The sequence below is a fragment of the Leucoraja erinacea genome, chromosome 1, assembly GCF_028641065.1.
Source record: "Leucoraja erinacea ecotype New England chromosome 1, Leri_hhj_1, whole genome shotgun sequence".
Taxonomy (NCBI): Eukaryota; Metazoa; Chordata; class Chondrichthyes; order Rajiformes; family Rajidae; genus Leucoraja; species Leucoraja erinaceus.
Window position 1 is genome coordinate 59,574,352 of NC_073377.1, and position 16,342 is coordinate 59,590,693.

At 38.9% G+C, this 16,342-nt stretch overlaps 1 protein-coding gene across 3 annotated transcripts in view; it reads right to left on the bottom strand.

Moving 5' to 3' along the window:
• micu3a (mitochondrial calcium uptake family, member 3a) overlaps positions 1-16,342 on the bottom strand; it is a 124,586-nt gene that overhangs the window by 14,829 nt on the left and 93,415 nt on the right. For all 3 annotated transcript variants that reach the window (XM_055635510.1, XM_055635525.1, XM_055635518.1), the window contains 4 exons: positions 13,879-13,973; positions 13,488-13,659; positions 9,700-9,808; positions 6,469-6,626 (listed from right to left, as the gene is read on the bottom strand). In XM_055635510.1, coding sequence (XP_055491485.1) covers positions 6,469-6,626; positions 9,700-9,808; positions 13,488-13,659; positions 13,879-13,973 — 534 coding nt within the window. The remainder of the gene's footprint in view (positions 1-6,468; positions 6,627-9,699; positions 9,809-13,487; positions 13,660-13,878; positions 13,974-16,342) is intronic.

Genomic DNA, 16,342 nt, shown 5'->3' on the forward strand with positions numbered 1-16,342 from the left:
ACAAGGGCCACATCCAACTCCCTCATAAATATAGCCAATGAACTGGTCTCAACTACCTTCTGTGGCAGAGAATTCCAGAGATTCACCACTCTCTGTGTGAAAAAAAAATTTTCCTCATCTAGGTCCTAAAAGATTTCCCCCTTATCCTTAAACTGTGACCCCTTGTTCTGGACTTCCCCAACATCGGGAACAATCTTCCTGTCCAACCCCTTAAGAATTTTGTAAGTTTCTATAAGATCCCCTCTCAATCTTCTAAATTCTAGCGAGTACAAACCGAGTCTATCCAGTCTTTCTTCATATGAAAGTCCTGACATCCCAGGAATCAGTCTGGTGAACCTTCTCTGTACTCCCTCTATGGTAAGAACGTCCTTCCTCAGATTAGGAGACCAAAACTGTACGCAATACTCCAGGTGTGGTCTCACCAGGACCCTGTGCAACTGCAGTAGAACCTCCCTGCTCCTATACTCAAATCCTAGATGTTGCCTGACCCGCTTTTTGCATCTTTCCATGCTGTATTTCTGTATATATTTTGAATAACCTGCAACCATCCAAGACAACAGATGCCACCTTGCATACATGTCATAATACAATTTTAATAAGTACAAATGTTGACAAACTGCAATCATAATTAGGGTCATTACAACACATCACAAAATTAAGAAATGTTGTAACCTCTTTATGGTCTCATTTTAGCTGGCAATTTTGGCCATTTCCAGAAATTATAAGCTGTGAATGAAACATCACAGTTAACAGAACCATGGTCTGAGTGAAACATCACAGTTAACAGAACCATGGTCAAGAAATGCAAATGCTAGCAAATTATTCTCACCTCTAATCCTATCAGTCCGTCTCATCTTTCCCTCTCACTTTCATACAATGGCTATTTTCCCGCTATACCCTCAATCCTGATGCTGGGTTTCAAACAAAAACATTGATCATTTTGTTAATTTCACTGATGCTGCTTGGCCCGGCTGAATTCTTCCAGCATTTTATTTATTAATCCACATCCCATCGGATTTTTAGGATTTTTCTGTAGTTACTTTTGTCATTTCCATATTACAAATCAGATTTCTGTTCCTGTTTTCTCAAACCCGGTTTTAATCAGCTCCACAGATAAAAGGATCCAGAAGCTCCAGTAACTTGTCAAATTATATTTACTGCTGCAAGTTACATAGCTAACACAGAGCGACACATCTTTGTCAGAAACAATCAGATATATCACTGTGGAAAGCTAGAGACAAAATTGCTGGTACCCTAGCTAAGATATAGACAATGGGCAATAGGTGCAGGAGTAGGCCATTCGGCCGTTCGAGCCAGCACCGCCATTCAATGCGATCATGGTTGATCATCCCCAATCAGTACCCCGTTCCTGCCTTCTCCCCATATCCCCTGACTCTGCAATTTTTAAGAGCCCTATTTATCTCTCTCTTGAAAGCATCCAGAGAACCTGCCTCCACCACCCTCTGAGGCAGAGAATTCCACAGTGAGAAAAAGTGTTTCCTCGTCTCCGTTCTAAATGGCTTACTCCTTATTCTTAAGCTGTGGCCCCAGGTTCTGGACTCCCCCAACATCGGGAACATGTTTCCTGCCTCTAGCGTGTCCAAGCCCTTAACAATCTTATATGTTTCAATGAGATTGCCTCTCATCCTTCTAAACTCCAGAGTGTACAAGCCCAGCTGCTCCATTCTCTTAGCATATGACAGTCCCGCCATCCCGGGAATTAACCTTGTAAACCTATGCTGCACTCCCTCAATAGCAAGAGTGTCCTTCCTCAAATTAGGGGACCAAAACTGCACACAATACTCCAGGTGTGGTCTCACTAGGGCTCTGTGCAACTACAGAAGGACCTCTTTGCTCCTATATTAGATTCCTCTTGTTATATAGGCCAACATGCCATTCGCTTGCTTCACTTACTGCATGCTTACTTTCATAGACTGATGTACAAGGACCCCCAGATCCCGTTGTACTTCACCTTTTCCCAACTTGACGCCATTTAGATAGTAATCTGCCTTCCTGTTTTTGCTACCAAAGTGGATAACCTCACATTTATCCGCATTAAACTTTATCTGCCATGCATCTGCCCACTCCCCCAACCTGTCCAAGTCACCCTGCATTCTCATAGCATCCTCCTTACAGTTCACACGGCCACCCAGCTTTGTGTCATCTGCAAATTTGCTAATGTTACTTTGAATCCCTTCATCCAAATCATTGATGTATATTGTAAGTAGCTGCGGTCCCAGCACCGAGCCTTGCGGTACCCCACTAGTCACTGCCTGCCATTCTGAAAAGGACCCGTTAATCCTTACTCTTTGTTTCCTATCTGCCAACCACTTCTCTATCCATGTCAGCACTCTACCCCCCATACCATGTGCCCTAATTTTGCCCACTAATCTCCTATGTGGGACCTTATCAAATGCTTTCTGAAAGTCCAGGTACACTACATCCACTGGCTCTCCCTTGTCCATTTTCCTAGTTGCATCTTCAAAAATTTCCAGAAGATTAGTCAAGCATGATTTCCACTTTGTAAATCCATGCTGACTCAGATCGATCCTGTTAATGCTATCCAAAGTTCAGCTATTTTATCTTTTATAGACTCCAGCATCTTCCCCACCACCGATGTCAGGCTAACTGGTCTATAATTCCCTGTTTTCTCTCTCCCGCCTTTCTTAAAAGGTGGGATAACATTAGCTAGCCTCCACTCCACAGGAACTGATCCTGAGTCTATAGAACATTGAAAACTATGGATATCGGAGTCTTCATTAAATACAATGAGATGGTTGAAGAGTTGGAGGGTGGCAAATGTTCTGCCTCCATTTAAGAAGGGCTGCAAGGAAAAGCATGGGAACTATAGGCTAGAAAGTCTACCATCAGTGGTTGGAAAGTTGCTGGAGAGTATTCTGAGGGATAAGATACACATGCATTTAGATGGGCAAGGGCTCAGTAGGGATAGTCAGCATGGTTCTGTACATGGGCGACCTTATCTCACTAATCTAATCTGATTGAGTTTTATGAAGATATAACCAAAAAGGTTGGTGAGGGCAGAGCTGTGGACAATGTATATATGGATTTCAGGAAGGCATTTGACAAGGTACTGCATGGTAGGCTGCCCATGGAAGGTTAGATTGCATGAGATCCAAAGAGACCCAACGACTGAATAGAAAATTAGCTTCCTGGATGGAAACAGAGGGTGATGGTCATTATCTCAATGGTGTCAGATTAGGAAAAAAGGAAGTGCAACGAGACCTGGGAGCCCTTGTACACTAGCCACTGAAAGTAAACATGCAGGTACAGCAGGGAGTGAAGAAAGCTAATGGCATGTTGGCCTTCATAACGGGAGGATTTGAGTATAGGAGTAAAGAGGTCCTTCTGCAGTTGTACAGGGCCCTGGTGAGGCCACATCTGGAGTATTGTGTGCAGTTTTGGTCTCCTAATTTGAGGAAGGACATCCTTGCTATTGAGGCAGTGCAGCGTAGGTTCAGGTTAATCCCCTGGATGGCGGGACTGTTATATGAGGAAAGATTGGAAGACTGGGCTTTATTCACTGGATTTAGAAGGATGAGAGGGTATCTTATAGAAACGTATAAAATTATAAAAGGACTGGACAAGCTAGATGCAGGAAAAATGTTCCCAATGTTGAGCGAGTCCAGAACCAGGGGCCACAGTTTAAGAATAAAGGGGAGGCCATTTAAAACTGAGATGAGAAAAAACTTTTTCACCGAGAGAGTTGTAAATTTGTGGAATTCTCTGCCACAGAAGGCAGTAGAGGCCAATTCACTGGATGAAATTAAAAGAGAGTTAGATAGAGCTCTAGGGGCTAGCGGAATCAAGTGATTATGGGGAGAAGGCAGGCGCGGGTTACTGATTGTGAATGATCAGGCACTGTGGAACAGCAATGGCAGGAATTTCTGGGCATAATCCAGAAGACGCAGGATCATTTCATTCCAAAAAGGAAGAAATATTCTAAGGGGAGTAGGAGGCAACTGTGGCTGACTAGAGAAGTTAGGGATAGAATAAAACTAAAAGAAAAGATATATAACACAGCAAAGAGTAGCCGGAAGCCAGAGGATTGGGAAACTTTCATAGGACAACAGAAGGAAACAAAATGGGCAATACGGGCTGAAAAGATGAAGTACGAAGGGAAGCTGGCCAGGAATATAAAGGAGGACAGTAAAAGCTTATTTGGATATGTTAAGGGAAAAAGAGTAGCAAAGTCAAATGTGGGTCCCTTGAAGGCAGACACGGATGAAATTATTATGGGGAACAAGGAAATGGCAGAAGAGTTGAACAGGTACTTCGGATCTGTCTTCACTAAGGAAGACACAAACAATCTCCCAGAAGTACTGGAGGACAGAGGATCTAAGGGGGTCGAGGAACTGAAAGAAATTTTCATTAGGCGAGAAATAGTATTGGGTAGGCTAATGGGACTGAAGGATAATAAATCCTCGGGGCCTGATGGACTGCATCCCAGAGTCCTCAGGGAGGTGGCTCTAGAAATAGTGGATGCATTGGTGATCATTTTCCAATGTTCAATAGATTCAGGATTAGTTCCTGTGGATTGGAGGATAGCTAATGTTATCCCACTTTTCAAGAAAGGAGCGAGAGAGAAAACGGGGAATTACAGACCAGTTAGCCTGACTTCGGTGGTGGGAAAGATGCTGGAGTCAATTATTAAAGAGGTAATAATGGGGCATTTGGATAGCAGTAAAAGGATTAGTCCAAGTCAACATGGATTTATGAAAGGAAAATCACGCTTGACTAATCTTCTGGAATTTTTTGAGGATGTGACAAGTAAAATGGATAAAGGGGAGCCAGTGGATGTAGTGTATCTAGACTTTCAGAAAGCCTTTGATAAGGTCCCGGATGGGAGACTCGTGACTAAAATTAAAGCGCATGGTATTGGGGGTAGGGTGTTGACGTGGACAGAAAATTGGTGAGTGGGCAGATGCGTGGCAGATGCAGTATAATATAAATAAATGTGAGGTTATCCACTTTGGTGGCAAAAATAAGGGGGCAGATTACTATCTCAATGAAGTTAGGTTAGGTAAGGGGGAGGTACAGCGAGACCTGGGTGCCATTGAAATATATAGGGCTCTGGTAAGACCACATCTGGAGTATTGCGTACAGTTTTGGTCTCTTAATTTGAGGAAGGACATCCTTGTGATTGAGGCAGTGCAGCGTAGGTTCACGAGATTGATCCCTGGGATGGCGGGACTGTCATACGAGGAAAGATTGAAAAGACTAGGCTTGTATTCACTGGAGTTTACAAGGATGAGGGGGATCTTATAGTAGAAACATAAAATTATAAAAGGACTAGACAAGCTAGATGCAGGGAAAATGTTCCCAATGTTGGGCGAGTCCAGAACCAGGGGCCACAGTCTTAGAATAAAGGGGAGGCCATTTAGGACTGAGGTGAGAAAAAACTTTTTCACCAGAAAGTTGTGAATTTGTGGAATTCCCTGCCACAGGAGGGCAGTGGAGGCCAACTCACTGGATGGATTTAAGAGAGAGTTAGATAGAGCTCTAGGGGCTGGTGGAATCAAGGGATATGGGGAGAAGGCAGGCACGGGTTATTGATTGGGGATGATCAGCCATGATCGCAATGAATGGCGGTGCTGGCTCGAACGGCCGAATGGCCTCCTCCTGCACCAATTTTCTATGTTTCAATCACACAATGAATGGCAGTGCAGGCTCGAAGGGCCAAATGGCCTCCACCTGCACCTATTTTCTATGTTCCTATTTATGAGAAAGCTTTTGTATTATCTGGACTTGCTGATTCGCTGTAGAGGTTGAGATGAAAGTGAGTTTTATCAGCTTCTTTGGAATTATTAAAGGAGTGAATAGGGCATAATTTTCAAACTGTGGAGGAATTTGATTTTTATTTTAAAAATGTTCTTAAGAATTAGAGTTTGTTATAACATACTGCAATGAGTGCTGGAACCACACATTTGTATTCAAAAAGTCTTAATAGATATCTTACATTGACAATGTTATATGCAGCTTACTCTTTTGAAATCTATAAACAGGAGTTAGATGAAGCTATAAATCAGTTTTGTAATAATGTGACTTGGTAATCAGACTAGGTAATAAAAAAAATGCCAGAGCAATACTGAATCCTTGTATGCATAAGTATGTAAACAATGGATGGTGCACTTAAATAGACCGCATTTTCAATAGATGAAAGATTTTTAGTAAGTGGTTACTCAAAACAACAAGATCTTATAAAAGTTACCTTGAAAGTTTAAACATTAAATAGAAGTTTGTGATAACACTGGGCTAATCCAGAAGTGCTACTGTTTACTTCAGTTACACGTTCTTAGCATTCCAGTTGATTTCCATTGCATTAAAGATCTAACATGTTTTGTATTGATTGAATACCAAGGCAATTATCACCTATTAAGCTATATAGATAAGCAAATATGCTTTCAAAGCAATTCAGCAATAATCTTTTATAAAACTATATCTACTCACCCTAAATCCTCTGTGTAGTCGATCTTTCATAACACCAATGAATTCCTTGTAACTTAGTTGATCATCTTTGTCCACATCAAAGATTTTGAAGATTGTGTTCACCAAATGAGAAGAAAGTTTGAGGCTTGTGGCCACATATACAGCACGCTTAAACTCATCTGCATAATCAAGCCAAAGAAAGAATTAAAAACGTGAAACACCGTTCCCAATGTTACTGATCAGCCTAGATTTAACCTGTTTTTTTTTAAACCAATTTAAATATATAAAAAGTCGATTTCACTACTGTACAACAATTTGTAAAAAAAGACAAGGTAGATTATATTTCCAAATTTCACAAATGTCCATAGTTTAATAAGTGTTAACAATTCATTGAAAAGGTAATTTTTCTGTAGGTTACAGGTCCACCACTGATTTTCCAGCAACAGTTGGTCCAGCACTTTCTTTAATCCGGACAAAATTGTTACGAGAGTGCACTTGAATCCTCTCCAGAATTCCCCTTGAAAATGTGGCACTCAAGCTAGGCGAGGTGGCCAATCTCGACCTCATTGGGACTTCTGTGGCCGGACTTCCGATCGGTGGCTCTAATTTGCCTCTGCAGCTGGGGCTCTGGAACTCCGGCCCAGCTAGAGACAGTGGGTCCATTCCCATAGCCAACTTCTGCAGCTGGACCTCCAATCGGCTGGTTAAAATTTTGTCCTGCAGCCAGGGCTCAGGAACTTCTGCCCAGCTGGAGCCGGCAGATCTGTTCCCATAGCTGACTTTGTGGGTAAATCTGGTGTTGGTGGTGGTCGGCCTGGTAGTCCTGCCGGGAAAGTGGCACATCGGCCACACGGGCGGCTGCTGATCCAACCCTCATCGGGACTTCTGACGGCAACTCATTAACTGGCACCCGGGCTGCCCATGCAAGAAATGTAAATTTTACAATAAAAGTAATATACAATTAGTATTTGTTGTATTTAAGTTTCGAGCAGCCCATCGTGCTTGGAGACTTGGTAGGGGTATAATTAGTCAATTGGTCCGGCAAAGTTCTGGAACCAAGGGCGCGGAAAAATCGGTGGTGGACCTGTATTAGCAAAACTAATATGATAATTTGAAAAAATTATCATTAAAAATATTTCATGTCTGTAAGATATAGTAAGTGAAAATAATTTTCAGAGGCGATATAACTTAATATTATATTTAGTTGAATGAGGCTTACGTACACATAAACAAGAAAAATCCCCCCCCGTTCACCCATCTCTAGCATCGTTTTTTAATTTGTGTTCAACCATACTGTTATTCAGTGAAAAGTTCAACCATACAGAAATTCAGTGAAAGGAGACCATGTTTTGAAAAAGTGTTCTGCCTTTTCAGCCAAAACAAGCTTAATGTTTTCCAAATGTAGTGTCTCGGACATGTCAGTAATCCACATCTTCACTGTGGGAACTGTTGTCTTTTTCCAAAATTTAAGTATACTTTTTTTCGCAGTTATTATGCCGTAAAGGAAACGTGTTTGAAATATCGTTAACTTAGAAGGTCTCTGACATACCTAATATTATCAGTTTTGTATTCCAGTTTAATTTTAAGTATTTTAGAGAAGATATCAAATATTCCCCTCCAGAAGTTTTGTATCTTTATACAGGAAGCAAAGGAATGGGTTAAAGTCGCTTCTTGTAGATGACATTTATCACAAATAGGGGAGACAGTTGGGAGGATCTTATTCAATTTAGTCTTTGTGTAGTAAAGCCTATGCAGTTTTGTAAATTGTATCAATGAGTGCCTGTCATTGAGAGAGCAGTAATGTATGTATAGTAGGCTTTCCTCCCAAATATCTTTTGAAATTAATAAACCCAACTCGTCTTCCCATGCTCGCTTATCGATCGCAGAAGATGGGGTATGCGCATTTAAAGGAGTGTTATAAATGTAAGATGTTAACTTGCTTGTGTCAGCATGTCTATTCAAACAATCGTCTAGTATATCTGGACCCATAAAACGCCAGTCTTGTGTAATAATTTGTAATAATAGTCAATTAAAAAAAAATCTTTTGGGGAGATATATATTGATTGATTGAAATAAATATAGGAGTTGTGGAAGGAAGATCATCTTTATGGCATTTACTCTACCTATAGGGGAAATAGGGAGTGTTTTCCAGAATTGAATGTGGGCATTTAGTTTGGTAATTAGTGGTGGAAAATTTGTTTGAAATAGTGAGGTGTATTTTCTAGTCACGTAAACTCCAAGGTATCTACATTTTTCAGTAACAATTCTGAAGGGAAATTTTTGGAGTTGTGAAGGGTCTTGAGCTCTTATTGGCCTAATTTCACTTTTATTCCAGTTTATTCTATACCCCGAAAAGGCACCAAATTGTTCTATAAGGTTTAATACATTTAGGATACTAACTTGGGAGTTGATGATGTATAAGATTTCAGATTCAGATTCAAACTTTATTGTCGTTGTGCAGTGTACAGTAGAGAGACAACGAAATGCAGTTAGCATCTCCCCAGAAGAGCGAACATAGAATATGAGCAATAAATATATTTACATACATAATTTTGTACATTAAGTACAAAAGTACATTGTCTGCATATAACAAAATCTTATTATTGGTATGTTTAGTGTTATATCCGTGAATACCCGAATGTACTCTGATGCTTTCTGCGAGAGGTTCTATGGCTAAGGCAAATAACATTGGTGAAAGGGTGCATCCTTGTCTATTACCCCTGGATAAATGAAATTTAGGTGATAGAATTTGATTTGTCAGTATTCTGGCTGTCGGGTTGTTATATAACAGCTTCACCCATGAGATGAAGTTTTCTCCTGATTGGAAATTTTCCAACACTAAAGAGATAGGCCCATTCCACTTGGTCAAAAGCCTTTTCTGCGTCTAACATCTAACTTGGTCGTACGTGTTTTTAAAGCAGTAATTCCTAAATTCCAGTTTTCTCAAAGTTAACTTAGAAAATAAGATGATTAGGATTGATATACTATTAAAAAAGGGGGTCAAAGTAAACAATTCCTTATAAATGTAATAATAAAACAGTGCTAAATGCCATTAAAAAGTGCTTTACTATTATTTAAAATAATGCTCGTAGCCCAAAATTGTAAATCATTATAAGTAGTCTTTGTTACTTCAGCAAAGCTTTTTTTTATTCTCAAAGCACAAATTCACAAGTTTATAAAACATAACCAAAATCAATATTACCCAAATGAGCTTGCTCCTCTGCAAATATTTGAAATAATAATTTTACTCACCTTGCCCAATTGATCGATTTACGAAATTATACATCTGCATTGCAATGGCAAAGTCCTCCAAGTTATTCAAAAATTGAAAAAAAGATCTGAATTCATCAAAAGTGATCCCCTAAAATGTAAATAACATCAGTAAGTACTGAGTGATCCATTATATGACTCCAATAGATATTGGTGTCAATTAAGAGACCTTTAATTGTAACTAATTGAGTACTATATTTGATTTATTGTTATGGGTTCCATATCTAACACTTCGTGTGCGATATAACCCAGCAATAGAAGGTTAATACTAGACTTGATGATGACACACAGAGTGAAAAATATTTGAAGGTCAGCAAACTTTCCTCAGATTAGGTCAAAGATTGTTCCAACTGCTCTTTTTGACACAATTCAGCTAAAATAATATATTGAAAAAGTACTTTTAAATGAGTGCCATGGTTTTGCTCCTCTGCAAATATTCGTTTTAGTGTCACAAAACATAGTCCAGTTAGGGAAATCTTTTGAATTTTGATATAACATTCTTCTATGTCTGACAACACATTCTAATCTTCAGAACATTACACAACACCATCCATGTTATTTGTATAGTTTCCAGGCCAAGAGAGGTAATTAAGAACTCTAATTTGTAACCTACAAAGTAGATAAGAAAACAAAGGTATGAATTTTATTTTCATAATAAAGTGGGATAACATAAAATGCACTACAAGTGAGAATGGTCCACAGCCATTTAACATAAATTTTTAGAGCCAAATTAACATAAGAATTATGGTTCTGTTTCAGTACATATGATAATTAAACACTCTTGACTCTTGAGACAGAGTAAGGAAAACAGAACAAGAATGTACACTGTTACACATGCCCATATTAATAAAGTATTATTTCCAGTACTTTACATTGTATCATTCAGATTCAGATTCAATTTTAATTGTCATTGTCAGTGTACAGTAGAGACAACGAAATGCATTAAATAGGTTCATAGGTTGAACATTACTTATAATAACACCACTAGATAAGTAACCCACAACCAGAAGGACGTTCAATGTCTACCATGGCAGATTGAAAATTAAATAAGTAATTTTAAATTCTAGAATAAAAATTTAAATCAGAAATGGTGACTATAAAACAGATACATTAGCATGAAACCTCTGATTCGTTAGTGACACTGATGGAAGGCATTCAATAGAAGGCAATCAACTATCCATAATGGATAGTTGGGAACAGATTCCTGGAAATTGACTCTTAAATCTAATTAAGAGTAAATGATACAGACATTTAAAATAAATAATTGAAGAGTGATATTCTCTTTTTACCAGAGAATGCTAAAAAGAGAGAAAATTCAATTCGCAAAGTTCAGAACTAATTTCTTAATACTTGATGAATTTATTAAGAAATAATATTGCTTCTACATTAATTATTGCAAATAACATTTTGGCCTTGAACAGGGGTTGGGCTACTTTAACTGATTGTTCACCTAATTAACGAGCTACAACCATAATCACTTTTCATAGAGTCATGGAGTGATATAGCACAGAAGCAGGACCTTTGGCCCAACTGATCCATGATGAAAGAGTTGCCTACCCGAGTTAGCGTTTGGCATGAATCCCTCTAAATCTTTCCATCTCATGTACCTGTCTAAATGCTTTTTTAACATTGTAATTCAACTCACCTCTTACAACTCCTCTGGCAATCCACTCTACATATCCATCACCATCTGTGGGGAGAATAAGTTGTCCCTCCGATTCCCTTTAAATATTTCCCCCCTCTCACCTTAAACCAATGCTTTGTATAGTTTTGTTTAGTTTAGAGATACAGCGTGGAAACAGGTCCTTCGGCCCGTCAAGTCCATGCTGACCATTGATCATCCGGAAACTAGTTCTATGTTATCCCACTTTTGCATCCTTCACACTAGGGGCAATTTACAGTTTTAACCTTCAAACTGGCACATCTTTGAAATGTGGGAGGAAACCGGAGCACCCAGAGAAAACCCACCTACAAACTCCACACAGACAGCACCTGGGTCTGTGGCGCTGTGAGACAGCAGCCGTACCGTTGAGCCACTGTGTCATTCTCTTGTCACACTTTACATAGCTCTTTGCCACTTGTAATTTTATATAGATCTATAAGGTCACCCCTCAAGTCTCTTATGCCACACGGAAAAATACTCCAGCCTATCCTTATAACCCAAGCCCTTCAATTCTGGTATGATCAATGGTGTTATCAGTTTGGTGTTGAGAGGGAGAGCCAAAATAGTGTGGCAAGGAGGAGTGTTAAAGGGAAGGACAAGAAAGAATTGGGAGGCAGCGAAGCAAAATCTGTTTAGGATCAGCTTCTATTACTAGCCTTTTTTTGATGTCACTTCATATGTTATGATTTAGATATGGATCAATAGTAACAGCCCAGATATGAGAGTGAATAATATTTTTCTGGAGAGAATAGGAAGGAGAGAAAGACAAGTAAAAGGTTAACAAAAAGAGAAATAAATCAGTAACCTGTTGGGAGCAAAGGCTGGAGAAGACGGAAAAGAGAAAAACCCTTTTGAGTTTGAGTGAATGGACTGGTGCAAGGAATAGGTTGATGCCGGTGTTTAGTACAACATTATTTTGTGATTCTATCTTCTTTTAAAGGAGGGATTTGGTGAATCACTGAATGTAGACACCCAAAATTGTAGCTAGGAACTGCAGATGCTGGTTCAAACCGAAGATAGACACAAAATGTTGGAGTAACTCAGCGGGACAGGCAGCATCTCTGGATAGAAGGAATGGGTGACGTTTTGGGTTGAGACCCTTCTTCAGAATGTATTTTAAAATCTAAATTTTGCTTTAATTATGTACTAAAGGTACATTGAACAAGATGAGAATCTGAACTTAATATACGTTTCCAAAACATTATGAAATAGTCACCCTTACAAAATAAACAGATTTTTCTGGTTTCACATTTAACAACAAACATTACTAACATGTAGCAATTTAAAGCAAATACAATTGCTTGCACGTTCTTCCAAGATAGATTAACATGATCCTTTTATAAACAAAACCAATGGGATAATCCAAAACATCCCCTGCCTGAAGGATTACTTGTTACACCAGCAGCATTGATTTTCAATGATGCATTTACTTGCTGCAAGATGTTTCTCTTGCTGAGATACCCAATTGATAACAGACATTGGCTGTCAACAAATGGGGTAATGGCAATGTCCTTCACTATACTTACATCTGAGGAGATGTTCCTGAACACATTTGACAAATTCCATGCCGTTAACGTTTTGGCACTATAACAGTCCCAGTCTATATTGGGAAATTTAAAATCTCCTACTATGATAATTTTATTAATCTTACAACTGCTTGCAATCTCCTGGCATATTTGTTCTTTTAACTCAATTTGACTATTGGGGGGGCCTATAGAACACCCATCAAAGTTGTCCCCTTTTTATTTCTCAGCTCCCCCTAAAATGGCCTCACTGTATGAACCACCATTAATGTCATCTCAGACCACTGCCGTGACACTTTCTTGAATCAAACAACCAACATTCCTCCTCTTTTACCCTTATCTTTCTGCCAGTCTCGTCCCTCTCTTAGGCAGGTTTTCATAATGGCTACAATACCCTAGTCGCACATGCCTATCTATGCCATGAGATCCCCTGCATTACTCATCAGGCCTCTCACATTTAAATGAAAGCAGTTTACTGATACCTTAGTATCACCAAATATAAATGCAGTATTCACCTAAAAAAATGATTGTTTTATCTTAATTTGTTGGAATATTCTGCAGATCACACGAGAAAGACCAAATACCTTTTCATCAGGAATCCTTTGACGAACAGACTCCAGATAATTGCCTATGTTATCTACATTTGTATAGCGTAATAGAGTACGAGCAAAATCCTCTTCACTGATTGTGGTCATTCCTTTAGAGTATGAAAGGAATTCAGTTTCCAAAATTTCAGTCTGTATATTGTCCATGAATCTAAAATAGTGTTACAAGACAGACTATGAGAGAACATAAAGCAAAATATTTTCCAATCAAAAGCTTAAGTTATAGATTATTTGGTTATTAAAATTCAGTAAAGGATCCTGGATAAGGGAAATAACTAAAACAGAAGCTGGGTAATTACTATTTTATGTTCTATGTTCTTGCAAGGCAAATCAATTCAATCAAGAAAAATAAATTACAGTTTTGACTTACTTGTAAAAGTCATCGAAATTCAGCTCAGCCTTTCCTTTCCTTCCAAAAAAATGAACAAGTAATGTGGTATCTACAAGAAAGCTCTCTTCTGCACGCTGGAATAAAATAAATATTAATATTGTAATGGCAGATGGTTTTGAAGTTTTCTAATTTTTAGCCATAATCTATTTGTAAATCTCCAAGTCTCTCTAAGTCACTTCTAATATTTTTTATAAAGCAAACATTTCTCATGTGTAAAGCAAATAAACTAGTTAAATATTGCTCTTGTACCCTTGGTTTATAATTCAACAACTATCCCATATTCAAGAATAGCTTGTCACTAGCAACCCTATTTCCATCTCTAGCATTCATTCTATCATACTATCTGCTGTCTGATTTTAATGATAATGGTATTACTAAAAAAAAAAGAAATACGCACATTGGCTGACGAGATTAAGTTTTCCTCTCTAGCTTTAACATTTGTTTACACTTTCTTTTATTTGTACCTTCAACATTGAAATTAATACTGCTTCTCATTCTTTCAGACTTCAAAATTCTACATGTATAACCTTATTCACATACGTCAAAATATTTATCCGAGATACATTGCTATATAATAATAACTGAAGATAGAGTACAAGAAAACTAAGATAAGGCTTGTGTATAGTGTTCATCTTGGTTTCTCAAAATAGTCTTGACTTTTTCCAATTCCCTACAGAACATCTCCAATTCCTCCAAATCCCTACAGAACGTCTATCCATTAGTACGGACAGCTATTGCTGCCGAGTTAAATTAAGCTTGTGCTTCATTCATTTAATATTCTTTAAATAGATATACAGATCACTTAAATGTAGATGGAGGCGTTAAAGAAAAATGGAATAAGAAATGTAAGGTTCATGAAGACAGAACCAAAATTAAACCCAGTACCTAGGATATCTAAAAGGGGATTAGGAAAGTTTAATGGGACCGATTTTTTCATCTTCATATTTTTGAAGCATATTATCAGCAAAATGCTGGAAGTGGTAAAATTCATGTGGTACAGAGACAGATGCTATGGAGTTACTAAAATGAACACTTTGCACCTGAATCTTACCAACATAACATTAACAGGGAAGGAAATAATAAATAAAAACATAATTAAATTTAAATATTTAAAATGTAGCTCGCATGCAAAAAATAAATCACTGAGTTAGAAATTATTTTGTCTAGTGCAATATTTTTGTATGTTAAGTTAAGAATTTTAATCTAAATCATAATTGTGTGCAAGTCATGGAAATTCCAGTTTATGCAGCAGTTGTCAATAGCATGCAATTCATAGTTTGACATTATTCAGTGAAAAATTCTGTGGTATATAGTTTTTGAACAACAGGCGTGCTCCTACATTATTTAAAGGAACACAACCTTGCTTATTATGTGGTTGGGGTGTTCTGGTAGGGGGGGGTTTGGTTTACACTCATGATGCAAAGCCTTTCTCTCCCCTACACCCATGACCACTGCAGTTTAGGCACCTATCACATCCCTACTCTCATGGTCTGATAACGTTTATCAAAAGTAAACTGGCAACATCAATACATTTCCCCAACCGTCCTTTGTATCTTGGACCCTCAATGGCTCTTCCTCCGACATCCCAGGACCTAAATTCCAGGTCTCAAGGACCTATTCTCAACTGCAATTCCTCTATAATTTGCAATGTATCCAGTTCTCTGCCAGTTCTACAATGGTGGATATGTGTGCATTATTGCAGTGACATGTGATGTGATGGAATATTGCCAATGGCAAAGTTATATACAAAACTGCTCCTCCTCTTGCTTTGCAAGTTTAATGTGCCTTTTCTTTAAATGTGGTTTAATAGACAATAGACAATAGGTGCAGTAGGCCATTCGGTCCTTCGAGCCAGCACCGCCATTCAATGTGATCATGGCTGATCATCCACAATCAGTACCCCGTTCCTGCCTTCTCCCCATATCCCCTGACTCCGCTATTTTTAAGAGCCCTATCTAGCTCTCTCTTGAAAGCATCCCGGCAAGGAATCCCAGACTCCGGATGGCAAGTCTATGCCATCCCCGTGGCTAGAAGCTCCGCAGACCACAACCCTATGATGCCAAAGTCACCAGGCCAGCGATTGGAGCACTCCTTTCTGGCGACCCCCGGCAAGGGTTCGCCCTCCTCCGTGATGGAAAAGTCCTCGCTGTGCCCGCTGCTGAAGCTCTGGGCCCGACTCCAGGAAAGGCCGCTACAATCCAAGCTGTTAGGCCGCAAGGGAGGAGACATGGAAAAAGTTGCCTCCGTCGAGCAGGGCAGCCGACTCGCAGCGCCCCCAACCGACTAGAAATAGGATGTAAAGGATCACTTTTACTACAGAAAGCTGGTAGGTGAGTAAAACATATTCTGGTGGATTTAGAACCATAAAATAATGCCCAAATTAGCTGCTTACATCTATTTACATGAATTCTTGGGATTGGTATTGATTTACTATTACCATTCA